The following is a 19633-nucleotide window of genomic DNA, read 5'->3' on the forward strand; positions in this document are numbered from 1 at the left end:
AACAACGCATGCGTATTGCTATGGGACGAATCAAAGATGGCGGACGGTTTGTCTTTGGCGATTGTCGTTGAAAGAAACGCCTTATTTCAAGGTACGGTTATACCTTTTTGTCTTTCACCTTTTTTATTTGAATGCATTTTCGATGTTTCCTCGTTTTCGTTTAAAAGCGTTTCGTTATAATTTTTGGAATGAATCATATTTCAATTTGATTCCCGCGCCAATCGGACAAGAAGCACTGAAGCTTCGTCAAAAAGCCCGAGGTCTCACTTAAAGAAAACCATTTACTTTTTATTTGTTCACACAGTGTAATTTCAAGACATCCTTGGAAGATATTAGCACTGCAGGAATTTCTAAAATCAGTTTTCGGTGCTATTTAGAATTAAAGATTTCTTTTTTTTCTTGGGATATGCGTGATGTAGACAAATATCAGATTTTCATACCCGTAGCTAAGCTTTCATGCGCATGAACGAGATTCAAACAGTACATCGGAGATCAAGATGTTGCGCGCAAGTGCTTCGTGCTTTGCATTCTTGTCAAAAAAATTAAAAGCTCTATCCTACTATTTCAAAATCTTAGGTAGCTAAATTTCATGTTTTCTCGTTGTTTTAGCTAGCGCTTATGTACCAGTCAAATCGAAGGTTCAACATCCCCCCCCCCCGGGCAACACCCTGGGCATTTGAATTTTTGAAAAATTTGTGTTCAAATTCCCCCCTCCCCGGGCCAAAAAGCCGTTCAAATGCCCCACCATAGATCCATTTCAGGTCATTAAAAATTCCTTTTTCCGTGAATTAATTCACGCGCCAAGTCTGCAGACAAGTCTAAAATACAGGAAAAAGCCTTTGTAACCCTTCGCTTTTTATCCAAGTGTTCACAAAGCGGCAATCTTTTCTTTTAAAATCCTTAAACTCGCCATTTTGGACCTTATTTCGGCCTCCGCCATGATTTATCAACCCACGTTCACTTACTGGGACACGCAGCACGAAATCGAGGTTAGAGATCAAATTCCCCACCCCATATGTGTAGTGATCAAATTCCCCACCCCCAGGGACGACAAAGGCGTCAAATGCCCGGGGTATGCCCGGGGGGGATGTTGAACCTTCGATTTGACTGATACATTAGCTTCCAACCCCGTAACACCTAACTTTGATTTCCCCTCTGCTCATTCGTTCTTCTCATTCGTAAGCAGTTGGAAATGCTTTGCACTTTTGCCCTTATTTGAAAAAATTAAAGTTACCCATCAAATTGATACTGCTTTCAGTATTGTGTTTTAGACATCACTTTTTAATCTTGCACTACATGTAATAGATTTTGGAAAAAAGCTGTTTTACTATTCAAGGTGAAAATTCCGTTTTATATTATAATGCATATTCATACAAGTTTTAGATCATGTGCTCTTAAATTTTTCCTCGTTTTCTCACTTTATGGTTGATAAACATAATAGTTTGTAGGAGTAATAATTTATAATAATTTAGCATTTAGATTGTGCAATTTAGCATTAGAATATGATCAAATACTAAGAGCTGAAGGAATGATGTTTAAGTTGGAATTGATTGCTGTATTAGATATCTGAAGAGTTTATAAATCAAGCTCCTGTAGGTGTATTAAAAAGTTTTTTTTTTGTTAACCTGTCCCAGGGAAGTTCAAGGAATCATAACTAGGTCAAAATGTGTGCTGAAATGATGGATGTAACTAGAGATGAAGCTAAAAGAATTCTCAGGCGGCTGGGTAAGTTACATTCTTCACATAACATCACTTCAAAAGGTGACAAAAATACTGGAAATTGCTGTGCTCTAGCAGAGCCAGAGTGCTACAGGCGACCTACTTTTATCTTTGGGCGACTTGTATAGGGCACCAAAGATTTCTTACATACCGTAAATGATCTAATAAACGCCCTCCTTCAAATAAACGCCTCTTATCTAATAAACGCCCCCTCTGAGGTGTTAAGTTTGTATTAGACGCCCCTCTCTAATAAACCCCCCGTGTCTAATAGACGCCCCCCTCCAGGAATCATCTCAAAAACCAAGGAAATGCTCCATAGAGTAATTTCACGCAATAAAGTTAGTTTTTTGCTTGACTCGGACATCGAAGAGGCCAACAACGCCAACATGGTTAACCCCGATGACGATAAAAAAACGTCGATATCGAACTATGAACGGCATCTCAAGGCTTTGCATTAGCGCAGATTAGATTAGTCTCCTACTTACAAACTCTGTTATGTATCTTACTCCAGTAGAAAACTACCCATCCTATTAGTTGTGTTGACGTTGCTACTGTTAAATTGAAATAAACGCCTCTCTCTAATAAACACCTCATATCTATTTAACGCCTCCCCTAGGACCCAAAAATTTAATAGACGCCCCGGGCGTTTATTAGATCATTTACGGTAAGAGCATTCGGGTACCCTGCAATTATTCTAAGAGCACAGATTTGAAATTGTCAACTTGGTGTCCCATCAAATTGTTGTATTGTCTTATCAACAACTGCATCTATACTGCAGTCAATATTATTTTTATGGTATCTTGTGTACATCTTGCAATGAAACAAAATAATCAGGATAAAAAAAATAATAATCAAGTGTGATTTTATTGACTGTTTTTCAGAGCTGGAAGCATATTCCTCAATCATCAGTGCTTTTAGGGCCCAAGGAGAATTAAGTCGGTGAGTTGCCAATTATTACCAATTAGGTGGGGGTTAATCATTGGTTTCTGTGGTATAAAAATTATTAGGAGTTTTTTACACCCCCTGGATGGAATGCTATTCCACTGCAGAGTTAAGGTCATTGCCCTGTATTGCATTGCGCATCCTTACTGCGCAGAATTTTACGCGTGATAAGCGCGCGCGAGCGCGCGCACATAAATAAAATGGCGGCTTTTTTCTATGTGGCTTAGTCCGCGAGAGAAGTAAACTGTCGCTTTCTCGTAAACGAGTCTGGTGACCTATCATTTTTTTCTCATATTTTGGGTGTAGCGATCAAATTCTTTCTGTAAAATGAAAACAGATCAATTCTTGTGTTTGAGAAATAAATTATCGCTAAAATCGTGTACTTTGCTAGTAGTCGCAGAGGAATTTTAAAGGAATTATATGGAATATACAAGGTCTTCCTGCTCCTAAACGAATCTGGTGACCCCCCTTTTTTATTTCAAAATTTAAGTTCCCATAAAGTAATAAACCAGTAGGCGAAGTTTGGTTAAAAAATTGTGTTCAGTTCTATTTCAGGGCAATGACCTTAACCCCTGCATTTATTTTACTAGTGCCCACTTACACATGCAGGTGGAGAAAGGTACTACGAGGGAAAAATATCATGCCCAAGAACACACTACAGTGACCCCGGAAGAGCTCCAACCCTGGACCTGTGAATCCAGAATTCAACATCCTAACCATTGGCTACTGTTTCTTGCACAAAATAATTATTGAATAATAAGCTGACTTTTTTTGTAGTTAGTAAAACTTGTTTGTTTGTTGTTGTTTTTTTTTTATGATTTCTTACAGTTCTAAAAAGAAGATCTTGCAGGATCTTGGGACTCAGCTCAGGTAAAAAATTTGACAGAATGTTGTTATTGATAATAAGTGTGTGTGATGTTTAGAATAATAACTTCAATCAAAAAAACATTTGTTCCTAATTTTTTGTTTTTAAATTGACAGTATATCAACAGAACGTCATAGAGCTGAAGTACGAAGAGCATATAGTGATGACAGGCTGGGCATTGTGGCTGAAAGGTACATATTAGATTGAAATGGTTCAGTTTAAGTAATGGAAAGTTCTTGAAATTTCAATCAGGAGGCCGAGCTATGTCGTTGTATGTTATGTGCCCCATCCGAATTAACACCACCTCTGGATAAGATGCAAGTTTTCTTTTGTGTACATTTTAAAAAAAGTGTTGCTAGAGATAGGTGTCTTCCCCAAGAATGCAACATGTGACACTGTCCATACTTGAACTATTGACTCTTAGATTTTATGTCTGACATACAAATTAGTATGGGTAATCAAATGGTGATGAGTGAAATTAGGAAAAAATTTCATGCACATTTTGTCAAAATAAAGGCTTGGGAATTTATTAGAATTTCACACCATGATATAATTTATAAGGTCACAGTGCGCTATAACCTGGTAACACAAGATTTGTATGTTACTAATGAACTATTATTTATCTTTTTTTCTATTTGTAGCATTTATGGTGCAGGTAGCTGTGCTGAATGGGCAGCAGAGGGGAGAAGGCTTGTTCCACTCATGCCTCGCCTTGTGCCGCAGACAGTGTTCAGTGCTTCAGCTACTGCTGCTGCTAATTCTGCAGCTGCTGCAAATGCTAAGGTTCCAGTTTCCTCAGGTACTAGCTTCAGAAAAGTCATTTCTACATTTGTAATTGCGTCGATGTTGATGTTTAAAGTGGATTTCAAGTTAAAATGATTTCAAACTAGTTTGATTTCTTAAGGATTATGGTAATGACCCTACAATGAGTAACAAAGTCCCTGAGACAGTTGGTTGAAATGAATACTTAATTTAACATTCCCATTTTCCACTTTACATCCATTGTAGCTTATGAGCCAATCCCACTCCCCCTTTTCGATGTTGTACAAAAACGAGGCAAGTCTTGCAAATAGTAAATCTTGGGGGGGAGGCTATATCAAAGGGGTGAAGGGTAAAATTTGTCCAAGGTACTAAAACAGTGCCAAATGTTTCAACACTTTTGGCGCTCATTGTAGGTTTTTAACTACGACATCCAGTTTTTACATGGCTTTTTATCTATTGAATTTCTTATATTCTTATGGAGGGATGTTATGAATGAAATTTCTTTCATATTCTAACAGAGATCATTACTTGCAGTTTTACTGTTAGTATAACATATTCTGATTAACTTGATGTGATAATTGTCTTTTAGCCAATAAAGCTGGCAGTACTAGTTCTAGTGGATCAAACTCAGTAAACTCATCAGCTTCAGGCAGCCAGCAGAATAACTCCAAAGCTGCAACTGTGAAACAGCAGAACCAGTCAGGTAAAAACAGCCCCCAGCTGATTAATAAAAGTCTTACTTTCTTTTACTGTTTCTTGACAAATTTAACTTGTGCAGTTGTGAGAATGTACATATACATGCAGGATGCAAGACAAAATGGCACAAGCACTGTTTAGGGTGGAAGGGTTGCAGTGTTCACAGGATGTTTCATTTCTTTTGTGCCATTGATACTGTAGACTGGGAGAGAAACTTTTTTTGGGGGGGAAGCCCAAAAAAAAATCAACAGATCCTCTTACAGGCCTGCTAAGCATACAGCAGTGCTACTTTATTAAAATGACAAGTGGAATATTCTAATCACCTCTCCCTCATCCCGTGTTTCTAAACAAAATCTCCCAAATGTATTGCTATTTAGACGCATTCCTATTTCAGCTTTTTTGATGGAAGTGACATGACTGCTTCAGGTATACCTTCCAATTACTTACTTAGGGAGCGTTTAAGGTACCTGTCTCGGGTCTTTTGCATGGGTTAAGCCCTGTCCAAATGGAAAATGTTTGGCGATCAAACACCATCAAACATTGTTTGGTGACCAAACATGATGACGTTATACCGAGTGTCCAAACGGTATCAAACATATTTGATCAACATTAAGAATTAGCTGATTGTGGGTAAGCAGCACGCGGTGTCTATGGATACAAGTCAAAGAGCGAGCCCAGAATGCATGCGCGCACAAAACATGTTTGACAAAGCCGTCCAAATGAACAAATGTTTTACGATGTTTGATCAAATGTTTGACGATGTTCAAATTTTATCAAACACAATCAAACACGATCAAAAAGGGTGTCCAAACGGGAAAATGTTTGGTCGCCAAACAATGTTTGATCATGTTTGATTGCCAAACATTTCCCGTTTGGACTGGCCTTTATGGATAAGATACAACTTACAGTAGGAATGCAATCATTAGTTATATTGAGTACAGTATCAATTGATACATAGGTGCAGCACAAGGAAATGACGTAGATGGTTATGATGATGATGGCAAACCAAAGAGAAAAAGACGACTGAGTGTATCAAGCCTTAACAAGCCAGTGACAAAAGTCACTATCCCCACCCCTACACTGGTGTCAAAACCTCTCACTAAGCAGACCACATCAGTAAGTACCATGACAAAGTCAGGAAAAGCTCTAGGACCAGCAGGAACAATTAAGGCCATACCACGTGCCATGCCTCTTCCTGCCTCTGCGTCACAAGTGAAACTACTTACCAAGACTGTAGCAGTGTCGCAGGCCGTCTGCCAGGCCAAGACGGTCCTGAGCTATAAGACCATGACGTCTGTCACGTCGTCACCTGCCAAAGTTCAAACAGTAATGACTCAGTCAACACCAAAGTCTCAAACCAAAGTCACCTCTGGTACCCCTCCTAAGGCTGTTTTGACGTCAAAGGCCCCATTGTCAACCACTGTCAAGAACGTCTCTTCAGGATCATCAACTCTGGGGGCCACAGCTAGTCCTGTTGGGGTGACCCTCAAAACTGGTTTAACAGCAGCTCAATTAGCGGCAAGACATAAAGTAAAACCAGCAGCAGCTAGATTTAAACCACTTCCGGGAACTGTGAAGTTCAAGTCTGTCACACCAGCCACTATGGGAACCTGTTCTACTGTTACCATGGTAACACCCAGTCCTAGTTCTCAGGCCTCCTCTGCCTTGCCAGCCTCAAGCACTCAGCCTGTTGTTCGTGTTATCCATGTTCCAGGAACTGGTGGTGTCGGTGTAAGCAAACCAGTGGTTGTCATGACAACAGGTCTCAGCAAAACAACTGTTGCTGGCATGGTGCCAGGAATCAGCAGTCCAGCTAGCATGACAAAGTCTACTTCTCAGGTAGGGATAGTTATTTACCAAATATAGAAGACGTATTATACATACATGTTTGGAATTTGAGAGCCCAAGCCCCATGGGAGTGTTTTCTAAGTAGCCTTTATACATGTTTATGTCAGACTGGCTAGTTTCACTTCCGTTTCAAAGTACTTACAAACTTGTAAATTTTATCGTGAACCAATTCTGGTAGCAGAAAAGATGTAAAGAATACCTTGAGTGAAAACTGCATGAATGTGGCAGAGGGTTGACAACAATTTGTGTAAACAAGGCTTGGTGAATTTTGAGCATAGACGTTATCATTCATAAAGTGTTCTCACAAGTTTGTGTGTGATTGAACTGTTAAGGAGCATCTACATAGATGTTTCCCAGTACACAATGGATCTCTTCTCTTCCATTTGGGGTGCCAAAAAAAGAGAAGGGAACTGCCTTCTCTTCTGTCCCGGCATGAGTAAGGAGAGGGGTATCTCTAATTAATTGTGTAAAATTGTAAAATGTAAAATGCCTCTTTTCTGACGTTGTATTTATTTTAAATTAATAAATGGTGGTCACCCAACTAGTTTAGCTTTTTAGTTATTTTGGGTGACCAGCAACTGTATGTATTTTTAATTTATTTATTGTTTAAACATTTCTTTGTAATTTTACAGTTCAAATAAACTTTGTTGTTGTTGTTGTTGTTGTTGTAGGGTGGGTGCTGCAGATGTCTGTTGTTTGAAGTTTTTTAACTGCGTATGGTTATTCAAAATGTAATGTTGTTCTCAGGTAACTCCGAACACTTCAGTTAGCAAGACTTCAGTTTCTACAGCTGCTACACTGGCTTCTCATACTGCAACAAAAACCAAAGTTTCTAACACAGTGACTCAGCCAGCGTCGTCGGCATCCAAAACTGTTGTTATGACAACACTTGTGGGTGGAACGAAGAGGGTAGTTCTCTCTGTACCAGCTCCCTTACAACCTGGTCCAAATACTTCAACCCCCACTACATGTGCGTCATCCCAGGGAATAGTTATCTCTAAGACACAAGGTAAGTATTGTATTGGAAAAAAATGGCCATTGCAAAATCATTTTTAGCATCCTGTTTGTATCGAAATTCACTTGTCTGCTTCAAAAGTTTGTAATGTATAGATCCCCATGTACATCACAAGATTATAGGACCTGTGCTGGACTTGCAATGTAATCAGGCAGCATAACATTAACAGGGACAGATGCAAAGATTTCTTTCTTATGCTTATAACAGTTTACAATACCCACAAGGAAGAAATCAAGAGCAGGAATACTAAAACCAGAAATGTTTTAAATCAAAATCCACTAATCAAAAAATAATTTGCAGGCTGAATTTCAGGATCTGTCATTGTTAGCTTCTGTAAAAGTCAAAATTCAATTTATTTTTATTTATTATTTTCAGGAATTGCACTGACATCCCCAGCAGTCTCTCAATCTCAGCCTGCATCCAAAAAAGACACTAAACCATCTGCAGCCTTAGCGACTGTCTGTCCCAAGCCAGCTCCCACCCAGATGACACCCACTCTGTCGGCTCCAACTGTCACAACGCAAGTCAGATCAAGACCTCTCCCTGCCATTCTTCCTGCTCCGCCCAAACCATCAAGCATAGCACCGTCTGCTGCCGCCGCCAATACTTCCAGCGTCAGAAAGCTTCCCACCATCCTTCCTGCTCCGGCAAAAAGTGTCGCAACAGTTCTTCCAACTGTTCTGGTTCCCGTGGCAACTGGCGTAGTTCCACATGCAGCAACAGCACTGCAATCCCCAGTGCCGTTAGCTGTGAACACGGCCGTCTCTGGTTTAGCAACTCCAGCTTTGACCACTGATGTTGTAGCACAACAGTTTCCTGCTGTAGTTTCGACAAGTCAAGATGCGGGTCTGCTAACTGCTAATCAAGGTAATCTGGCTGCCAAGACTCATTGTTCAGAATCGAGTGACACTTGTTCATTAACAGAACGTTCTGAGTTATCCGCAACATCAAACACTAGGCCGCCAGTACTGAACGAGCAGAGCAGTGGGACCGAATGTGATAATAACACTTCGTCTGAAGATGATTCTCTTCTCATGTGCTCTGAAACAATAGACAGCGCAGGCTGTAATATCACTGAAACCCCATCAGCCATGGATTTTTTCAAAAGCATAGCTGAAAGTACGCCTGTCAAGGATCAAACAGAGCATTCCACAGACGAAATTCCGCAAACAGTGTTAGGTACTGTAGAAGCAGTTTTAGATCCAGTATCATTACAAGATGTTGAAGTATCAGTCCCAGATTTAGATTCTTTGGAAGCACAGAAAAATGCATCAAGTGAAACAGAAACCTCTGACAAACAGTCACCATCAGCTAAGGAATCTATCGAAAATGTAACTGTTGAGAGATTGGATGTTTCCAGTGGAATTTCTGATTTGGTAGGTGATAATTTATCTCAGAATATTTACTCAGAGTCATTACATGTGGATGAAGAAGAGAAAAACTTTACAGCTGACAATGATTCAGATCTTCAATCCTCATTGCAAGGAGTTGCTGAAGATGATCAAAATGTGGTCATAGCTGGTGGCGAGGATGGTTTACCTGTGGACAATGCCTTGCAAATAATTGAAAGCTTTGTGGAGAGCATGGAAGGAAACTCAGTGGGGAAGTCAGAAGAAGCAGGACTTCTGACAAATGATAACCAACCTTTTGAGTTACCATCAGGATTATTGGAAGCAATTCAACCTTCTTCTTCTCAGGAGAGTTCAGTCTTGCCTCAGATACCAGCGTTAGAAGTGAAAGGAAAAGTAATGACTGATCACACCACTGTTGTGACAGACAGTGATAAAACCCTCGTTGAAGGTCAAACTTCAAGCATTTTATCGAGATTCGAAGAGGAGAGTTGGGACATCACTGATACACCCATTGACGTCTTGTCCACGTCTACAAGTAGTTCAAACAGTGCAACAGAATGCGCAGAACTGACAGAAAAGGAAATTAGAGCTCTGGAAGCCTTTGGTAATGTAAGAACAAGTGGAAGGAAAAGAAAGCCTCCAACATCACTTGATGTGTCACCATCAAGACAAGTCAGTGGCTGGGTCCGTGGTGCCCTCAGGTATGTCATGTGACTGTGTTTAAAGGAGCTATGTCACGGTATTTTAAGTCATTTTTCTGATTAGTAGCCTTTGTACAGCCGGCTGTACACAGGCTATTTGATTAGTAATAAATTGAAGGAAGCCTCAAAGTAACAGTTTTCTTTCATGGAAAACACCAAAGGAATAATAAAAACCCGGAAATAAACGAGGATAGTTTCGATTGATGAAGATTGCGTTGTCCATGACGTAGTTCCTTTTAGGTAGCTTTGTTCATTATTAATGAGAATGCATTGGGCAGGGGACCTAAAGGTTAACATGCAGTCTTGACTCTACATGTAGATTGAGAAATCCAGTTTTGAGGCCTGGCCAAGGTTGCATGTTGTGTTCTGAACTTCTCTCTAATAGTGTCTCTCTCTAGCCAGGAGTATTCACTGTAAATGGGTACCACAAAATGGTCGGGGGTTAGCTGACAAAATGCTGGAGGAGCGTGCAACGAACTTAGTATACTAACATCCCATATAGGGCGAGTGGGAATGCTTCTAACTCTTTATGCTACAGAAACCAGAAATAAATGCCAGCCTGTCGATCTAGTAGGCTTCAAAAAGGCTTTACCTTTTTACTTTATTTATTACAGATACACCACCGAATATAATTTTTTTACTTTTAATTATTGCGATTTTCAGTAATATGAGAACTCTGAAATTCAAAATCGAACTAACGATTGCGTTTTTTGCTGCCGTCAATCATAATTATGGCGACAGCCAACTAACCGTGAAACACACAAAAAATTCGTTGAAATCCTCCAATCAAAACTAACAGACATGACCTTTCCAACCGGTTGAAGTAAACTCCTGTTTCCCAAGCAGTTCACTAACATGATTGACGACAGCAAAAAGCATAAACCGTTAGTCAAGAATTGAATTTCAGAGTTGGCATATCACTGAAAACTGCAATAATGCTGCGATAATGACTTGTGATTGTTATATCACAATTTCTTTAGCTTGTTGCAGAAAGTGGCCAGCTATCGTGGTCAAGGAAGACGGAAAGGTGATTTTGGCGCTGCTACTTGGTTCCTCAAACCAGGTAATTGACAACTGGAGATAATCTGTTCAGCTTAGAGCGGTTTTCACTTGTCAAAAGTAATTTGTGTTTCCTTTGGTTTTGCATTTCTACGCTTAGTGATTGGTTTAAAAATCTCGCGCCACTTTCTTAGCCAATCAGAAGTAAAACCAAAACCAATCGTGATTCTCTCACGCTTGTTATCCTGCGCTTAGTGCCAGCTACATGTATTTGAATCGAGTTTTGATTGGCTGACTGGTTGATCTGTGTCTTGTGATTGGCCAGAGTAATTACTTTGGTTTTGCTACACTCATTTGAAAACTGCTCCAAGAGCGATTTTTGATTGAGTGCATTTAAACCAAAACCAAAGTTATCACACTGGCCAATCCCAAAGGGCTCTGATAAAACTCGAAGTAAATACATGTAGCCAGCACAAAGCGTGGGAAACGTCTGCTAGCAAGTCACGTTTGATTTTGGTTTTACTTGTAATTGGTTAAGAAAGTGGTGCAAATTTTTTAAACCAATGACTTGAGTGTAGTGATGCAAGACCAAAGCAAAAGCAAATTGCTTTGGAAACACAAGTTAAAATCGCTCTATCCTTACTGTAAACTAATTGTTATTAATTGAAGAGGGTATATATTTATATCAGTGGATGAGGTGTATGAAAAGTAATAGTTCACAAAGCGTAGTCATTTTCTACCACAAATAATAATCACATTAATTTATTGTTGAGGCGTGAGTATAATTTTTCTTTGTTTCTATTGTTTCTTATCAGTGGACCCAGTTGATGCACCAGGATACTACAAAGTTATTAAAACTCCAATGGATTTTGGTACAATAAGAGTTAAGCTGGAGGTAAGCTAACTTGTCTAAACTGCATTTACATGTAGCTTTTCCACCCTAAGACATTGTGACAGGAGGAGGACAGGGGGCAGGAGGCCGGGAGAGTAGGGGTGAGAGGGGTACGTGCAACCTCGTTCCCAGCGTCTCTCATCTTCCCGCCCCCTGAGAGACGCTGGGAACGAGGTTGGGGTACGTGGGGGGGGGGGGGGGAGGGTGGTTGGAGGGCAGGAAGTGGGATTCCCAAGGCAATAAGAATCAGGAGAAATATTGAGAAAACATTTTGCAAAGAAATACTGCAAAGAGGCAGGAACCACAAGAAATTCACAACAACTGAATATTCCCCTGTGCAAAACCTCTGCTGGCCAGAGGTCTTTTTATTACAGAATAGTCAAGCTATGGAACTCTTTAGACAAAGACTTAAAGCTATGCGAGAGTCATGCAAATTTTAAGAAGACTCTGAAGACAAAGTTACTCAGCAAGTTCTTAAATTAAATTTTTTCTTATTTCTTTCATTTTTTCCTACCTATTTTTTTCTATTTATTTCTATTTTTTATTAATATATAACTAGTGTATTTTTTTCACTTCATGTATTATATTGTTCACTGAAAAACCTTTTAACCTTTTTTTTATCTTATCTTATCCTATCCTATCCTATCCTATCCTATCCTATCCTATCCTATCCTATCCTATCCTCTCCTCTCCTCTCCTCTCCTCTCCTCTCCTCTCCTCTCCTCTCCTCTCCTCTCCTATCCTATCCTATCCTATCCTATCCTATCCTATCCTATCCTATCCTATCCTATCCTATCCTATCCTATCCTATCCTATCCTATCCTATCCTATCCTATCCTATCCTATCCTATCCTATCCTATCCTATCCTATCCTATCCTATCCTATCCTATCCTATCCTATCCTATCCTATCCTATCCTATCCTATCCTATCCTATCCTATCCTATCCTATCCTATCCTATCCTATCCTATCCTATCCTATCCTATCCTATCCTATCCTATCCTATCCTATCCTATCCTATCCTATCCTATCCTATCCTAACCACTAAGGGAGGGGGCAAGAACTGGGAGTAAATGGAAAGCTGAAAGTTCTTAACCCCCTGCCTCCTCCACTTGAAAGTACAGTGTAGAGCAGATGACATTAATTATTTCTGTTATTTATATTAACTGTCTGTGAAAGTTCTGGCAAGGGATTTTGGCAGTCAAGGTTGGAGACGAAAGCTGTGCTTGAAGTTAAATGCAATATGCTTATTGGCTTTTCCATAGGTTTAGCAGAGATTGCAAATTAAATTATATTAGAACTGCACTAAACAAAGTTGTTCTTCATGAATTTTTTTTCAGTCTGGGAAATATCAGGAATACAGTGAATTTCATTCTGACATGTTACTGGTGAAATCAAACTGTTTGAAATACAACCCACCTGGGCATGATGTTAGACAGGTCAGTACAGTTTGTACGACACAGCAAACATTATTACAAGCCTGATCAAAGTCTTAGAATATAGCAGACTATTTCAGTTGCTCCCCACCCCTCCCCCAAGTAATCTTGATTGCAATGAAAACGATTTGCATGCCTGTTGTCAAAAATAAACTGGTGGAGGGGCAGGCGAGATTCAATGTCATTTTGATGAGCTATTGCGTTAGCGTCCCACTGACCAGGATCGTCCAGCAAGGGTTGTACATGTAGATTTCACAGAATCGAACGCCTTTAAAATGTACATTCACATGTTTTAGTCAATTACAGAAAATAGACTGTTAAGAGCCCTCTATTTTTTTGTAGTTTTCTTCCATCTTTGTTGGTGGGAGAAGAATCGCGAGAGATGTGGACACGCCCTCCCCACATGCTTCCCGCTCACACTCGCATCACTTGCTGTTTCTTTGGCATTCTTTTGCATTGAAAAATAGAGAGGCTGTGAAAGTCTATACAGAAAACAATTTTCTGGACTTATAACAATAACAAAATTTTCCTCGTGTCTTGTAGAATTGTAAGTTTATTAGTACAAGTCGAAACAATCTGATTGACTGTGTATGGAACATTATGTAAGCGCCAATCATTTTGAGTCACAGTTTTTCGTTATTATTAGACTGACATTTTACAATATTTTTCATAACAGGATTGTGAGGAAGTTTTTAGATTCTATGAAACAGAGTATGCAAAAATGTTGGAGAGATGGGAAAAGGTAATAACAGTTCAAGTTTATAAACAAACACTAAACGAAATACAACAGTCAGTATCTTACATGTCATCATCAATCCTTTAAACGCCCAGTGGCGCATAGGGCATCAACAAGTCGCCTCCATTCTTGTCGGTCCTTTGCAAGCCGCGAAGCTTGCCCCCAGGTAAGATTTAGAGCCTGAAGTTCTGCTTCTGCAGTTCTTCTCCAGGTGGATTTTGGACGGCCTTTTTTTCTTTTACCCTCTGGTGTCCATCTGAGAGCAACTTTAGAAATGCTGGTAGATTCTCTACGGAGCACATGACCAATCCAACTCCATCGTTTCCGTGTGAGAACAATACTCATGTCCTCCTGTTCTGTCAATTTAAAGAGCTCCTTGTTGGAGATCTTTTGTGGCCAAAAGATGTGCAAGATTTTTCGGAGACAAGATGCACAGTCATTCTCCAACATTTAGATCCGTAGAGTAGTACAGAGAGTACACAAGCTTGGTAGATCTTAATCTTCGTTCTTCTGCTGTAGTTTTTGCTCCTCCACACGGGTCGCAATTTTGCAGAGGCCCCTCTAGCTTTACCAATCTGCTGTCGGATGTCTATCTTACATGTAGTTGCAAAATAATGTTTGGGGTACCGTTGCTGAGAAACAAATTTAAATGTCAATGATGAATATTTGAGATCAGTTTTGAAGCCGAGAAGTTCTGTCCTTCAAACAAACATTGATCCAGCAACACTTTGTTGATAATGTGTTGTTCCAGAAAATGTCCATACCACTCCCATGGAAGGTTTTTTGGTTTGAATCCACCCACCCCTTTGGAAATTCCAGTTAAGCCCCATACTTTGTTTTAACAATTTTGGCTTTCGAGACCCCCCACCCCATCACCCCTCAGAATTTTCAATGAAGTCTGTGGGGTGGGTATGGATATTTTCTGGAACTACACAATCGACTTTGCTGCAGTCATTTTTGGGGGCATGGAGGGGAGGGGGGAAAGCAGGGAGAATAAAGATGTCTGCTTACAAAAGCTGTTGTACCATAATTGGTCACTAGATGTAACCAAGTTACATCTAGTGATGTAACATCTAGTGATGTGACCAAGTTTGAAAATAGGCGGTTAGAAATTAAGTTATCATGGATTGAAACATTTATAAGTTGAACTACAGAATATGGCAAAGAAAAGACCAAGCATTTGTTATTTTTAGGCTTTCCTTGTGTTTTATTTGCAAACTTCTAAAATGTTAACTATAATGTATTTTCAGTGTCATGTGTCCCCTGCTAAAAAGCCACGAGTGTCATCAAAGTCAGAGTCTTCTGCATAACAAGATGAATCGCTTGGTTTTCCTCTTTTACTGGAGTCGGTAAAGGTCTTGTAAAATTCAGTTCTGAGAACTGTATAAGAATTTTGAACCTCTGTACATAATGTAATAATAAGTATACAACTCTCTGTATAAAATACTTTTATGACTTCTCTAGTGTAAGATGTAGTTTTATGGAGCATCATAGTAAATGTGATGTATTCTAAGGTGGTTTGGATGTGGCCAAAAATATTGAAACAAAGCACTGATGCTTGCCAGCAAGTAGTGTACGTTTTAGGAAAAGATAGAAAATTAATTTTCCATGTTGTGGTTAAAATTCAGGTCCCAGTTGTTCAAAGGATGCATAATGCAAAACACCGGACAAATCACTATCCAGTGGATAGCATAGTGTTTGTCAACACTTATCAACCGGATAGCGATTTACCCGGTGGATAGCGTTATCTACCCTTTGAACAACTTTAATAGCCCAGTATGTCTTGTGGTAACTTGCAACTTTTATACAGTGCAACTGACATATATTGTCTGATCTGACCATGTGTGGTTAGTCTATGAGTTACCTGCAGTATTCACAGCAGGCAAACTCATTGCGTGCATGAGTAGTTGTCCACCAAAACTGCCGCTTGTAAAAGTTTCAAATTTTAGAAATCCCCCACCTTTAAGTTAGAAGTAAAGACAGCCACTGAAAAGTTAATCGTTGTTCGCCGCATGTACATAGAAAATTTAACAAATTTATATCCACCTAGTTACCTGCCCGTAATTTTGTTTACCACTGCCCTTTTTATAAAGTTTTCTTTCAAACGTTTTGCACATTTTTGCTCCAAACTCTCACAAAGTTTGAGGTGCGAAAACAGAAGTGGCAGTAGATTTTTGCGCGTGTTACCGCTGTGAACCTGTAGTGTATGTATTGTAGCCTTGTTTTCTTGTTACTTTGTAAAAATTTAACTCACTAGTGTTGAGGTAAATCAGTCACCTACAATTTTAAATTGACTATCATTCGTTAACATCTAACAACTGAACAAGAACCAGCTGTAGAGTAGGAAGAAAATATATCAAGGGTCTTTTGTCAAGCATGTCTGTTCCAGACACCTGTATATTTATAGTGTTGCTGGCAACAGCAGTTGACAAAAAAATAGTTGTATTCACAGGCTAGAGGTTTGTAAACAAAGCTACTGTAAATAGAAAGTGAGGTCTCAGTTTCATACTTACAAGCCCAATGCAGGATTTATATTGTAAGTTATGGACTAAGGGTTTTTATCAACCTTTTTATGGCCCATGCGTGAAGCACAGGCCATAGTAAAAGAGAGAAAAATCTTGGTCCGTGACTAACTGTACGCTAAAGAACAAAGAAACGTCAGTGTGAGGGAAGATTCGTCTGTATATAATGTTGCTAGGGCATTTTATTTTTATTTTGAGTAAATATCTCGTTATTTTCCATTATACATTAAGCAAATCACACAGTTAATTGGACAATGCTCAAAGTATTGTGCATATTTTTTATCATTTTGACACATTTTAATATGATTATGATTGTTCATTGCTTTATTGAGCTGATTATCTTAAATTCTACTGAATAAATCTCTTTTTTTTCGTAAGAAGTTCAAGATGAGATATGTAGGATTAAAAAGCACGTCAATTTATTTATAGTTACCATATGTTGATAATCCATTTAGTATTTAGACACCCATATCTTAGCATGTTAGCATAGTGTCTTAGTAAACGAGGAGGAAAATAAATCTAGCACCCTTGAAAACTGAATGCTGTCTCTTTATTCTAACTTCTTGGTTACTTTCATGCAAAGCGACTTAGATGCCCTCAGTGGTGCCAAAACAAACGTTTTGTGGAGGAAACTAAGATAAACCTCCGTCCCCGTGCGTTTTACTGGCATCGTTCCAGGGCTTTTTAGATTGCATGTAATACAACGCGTGGATAGTTTAACTACACTGCCCAAAACACCACCTTTGCAAAGTGATATACGCAATAATTATTCATCCAGGACACGAGAAAATGGTTCAACCGGGATACCACAAATTTCGAAATGCGTTATCACCAAAGCACTTCTAAAATTGGCATAGGGGCTTAGTCCACTTCCCTGATTTACGAAAAAAAGGCAAGAACAAAATAAGGTCTTCATATGGGAAGACTCTTCATAAATGGAAATGAGAACAATATAGTGCACAATATTTTCATTTTTGAGGTGCCTGAATATATGAATAAATTATCCCGTGGAAGGGTGAGTGGGAGTACCTCCCCCTCCCTCTCTCCTTCTCCGAGTGGAGTGGGAGAAGGGTGAGTGGGAGTACCTCCCCCTCCCTCTCTCCTTCTCCGAGTGGAGTGGGAGAAGGGTGAGTGGGAGTACCTCCCCCTCCCTCTCTCCTTCTCCGAGTGGAGTGGGAGAAGGGTGAGTGGGAGTACCTCCCCCTCCCTCTCTCCTTCTCCGAGTGGAGTGGGAGAAGGGTGAGTGGGAGTACCTCCCCCTCCCTCTCTCCTTCTCCGAGTGGAGTGGGAGAAGGGTGAGTGGGAGTACCTCCCCCTCCCTCTCTCCTTCTCCGAGTGGAGTGGGAGAAGGGTGAGTGGGAGTACCTCCCCCTCCCTCTCTCCTTCTCCGAGTGGAGTGGGAGAAGGGTGAGTGGGAGTACCTCCCCCTCCCTCTCTCCTTCTCCGAGTGGAGTGGGAGAAGGGTGAGTGGGAGTACCTCCCCCTCCCTCTCTCCTTCTCCGAGTGGAGTGGGAGAAGGGTGAGTGGGAGTACCTCCCCCTCCCTCTCTCCTTCTCCGAGTGGAGTGGGAGAAGGGTGAGTGGGAGTACCTCCCCCTCCCCTCTCTCCTTCTCCGAGTGGAGTGGGAGAAGGGTGAGTGGGAGTACCTCCCCCTCCCTCTCTCCTTCTCCGAGTGGAGTGGGAGAAGGGTGAGTGGGAGTACCTCCCCCTCCCTCTCTCCTTCTCCGAGTGGAGTGGGAGAAGGGTGAGTGGGAGTACCTCCCCCTCCCTCTCTCCTTCTCCGAGTGGAGTGGGAGAAGGGTGAGTGGGAGTACCTCCCCCTCCCTCTCTCCTTCTCCGAGTGGAGTGGGAGAAGGGTGAGTGGGAGTACCTCCCCCTCCCTCTCTCCTTCTCCGAGTGGAGTGGGAGAAGGGTGAGTGGGAGTACCTCCCCCTCCCTCTCTCCTTCTCCGAGTGGAGTGGGAGAAGGGTGAGTGGGAGTACCTCCCCCTCCCTCTCTCCTTCTCCGAGTGGAGTGGGAGAAGGGTGAGTGGGAGTACCTCCCCCTCCCTCTCTCCTTCTCCGAGTGGAGTGGGAGAAGGGTGAGTGGGAGTACCTCCCCCTCCCTCTCTCCTTCTCCGAGTGGAGTGGGAGAAGGGTGAGTGGGAGTACCTCCCCCTCCCTCTCTCCTTCTCCGAGTGGAGTGGGAGAAGGGTGAGTGGGAGTACCTCCCCCTCCCTCTCTCCTTCTCCGAGTGGAGTGGGAGAAGGGTGAGTGGGAGTACCTCCCCCTCCCTCTCTCCTTCTCCGAGTGGAGTGGGAGAAGGGTGAGTGGGAGTACCTCCCCCTCCCTCTCTCCTTCTCCGAGTGGAGTGGGAGAAGGGTGAGTGGGAGTACCTCCCCCTCCCTCTCTCCTTCTCCGAGTGGAGTGGGAGAAGGGTGAGTGGGAGTACCTCCCCCTCCCTCTCTCCTTCTCCGAGTGGAGTGGGAGAAGGGTGAGTGGGAGTACCTCCCCCTCCCTCTCTCCTTCTCCGAGTGGAGTGGGAGAAGGGTGAGTGGGAGTACCTCCCCCTCCCTCTCTCCTTCTCCGAGTGGAGTGGGAGAAGGGTGAGTGGGAGTACCTCCCCCTCCCTCTCTCCTTCTCCGAGTGGAGTGGGAGAAGGGTGAGTGGGAGTACCTCCCCCTCCCTCTCTCCTTCTCCGAGTGGAGTGGGAGAAGGGTGAGTGGGAGTACCTCCCCCTCCCTCTCTCCTTCTCCGAGTGGAGTGGGAGAAGGGTGAGTGGGAGTACCTCCCCCTCCCTCTCTCCTTCTCCGAGTGGAGTGGGAGAAGGGTGAGTGGGAGTACCTCCCCCTCCCTCTCTCCTTCTCCGAGTGGAGTGGGAGAAGGGTGAGTGGGAGTACCTCCCCCTCCCTCTCTCCTTCTCCGAGTGGAGTGGGAGAAGGGTGAGTGGGAGTACCTCCCCCTCCCTCTCTCCTTCTCCGAGTGGAGTGGGAGAAGGGTGAGTGGGAGTACCTCCCCCTCCCTCTCTCCTTCTCCGAGTGGAGTGGGAGAAGGGTGAGTGGGAGTACCTCCCCCTCCCTCTCTCCTTCTCCGAGTGGAGTGGGAGAAGGGTGAGTGGGAGTACCTCCCCCTCCCTCTCTCCTTCTCCGAGTGGAGTGGGAGAAGGGTGA

The 19633-nt window shown here is 41.8% G+C and overlaps 1 protein-coding gene across 1 annotated transcript; it reads left to right on the forward strand.

Moving 5' to 3' along the window:
• Nucleotides 1-30: 30 nt before the first annotated feature.
• LOC144663989 (uncharacterized) lies at nt 31-15519 on the forward strand. The gene is made up of 15 exons (XM_078525085.1): nt 31-91; nt 1635-1725; nt 2601-2658; nt 3490-3531; nt 3643-3717; nt 4168-4325; nt 4878-4991; nt 5943-6823; nt 7580-7841; nt 8223-9900; nt 10881-10963; nt 11715-11794; nt 13132-13230; nt 13904-13969; nt 15214-15519. The coding sequence occupies exons 2-15, from the start codon at nt 1665-1667 to the stop codon at nt 15271-15273; spliced, it is 3717 nt and encodes a 1238-aa protein (XP_078381211.1). The 5' UTR covers nt 31-91; nt 1635-1664; the 3' UTR covers nt 15274-15519.
• Nucleotides 15520-19633: the final 4114 nt, after the last annotated feature.

The sequence above is a fragment of the Oculina patagonica genome, chromosome 8 (assembly GCF_052425735.1).
Source record: "Oculina patagonica isolate OP01 chromosome 8, crgOcupat, whole genome shotgun sequence".
Classification (NCBI taxonomy): Eukaryota; Metazoa; Cnidaria; class Anthozoa; order Scleractinia; family Oculinidae; genus Oculina; species Oculina patagonica.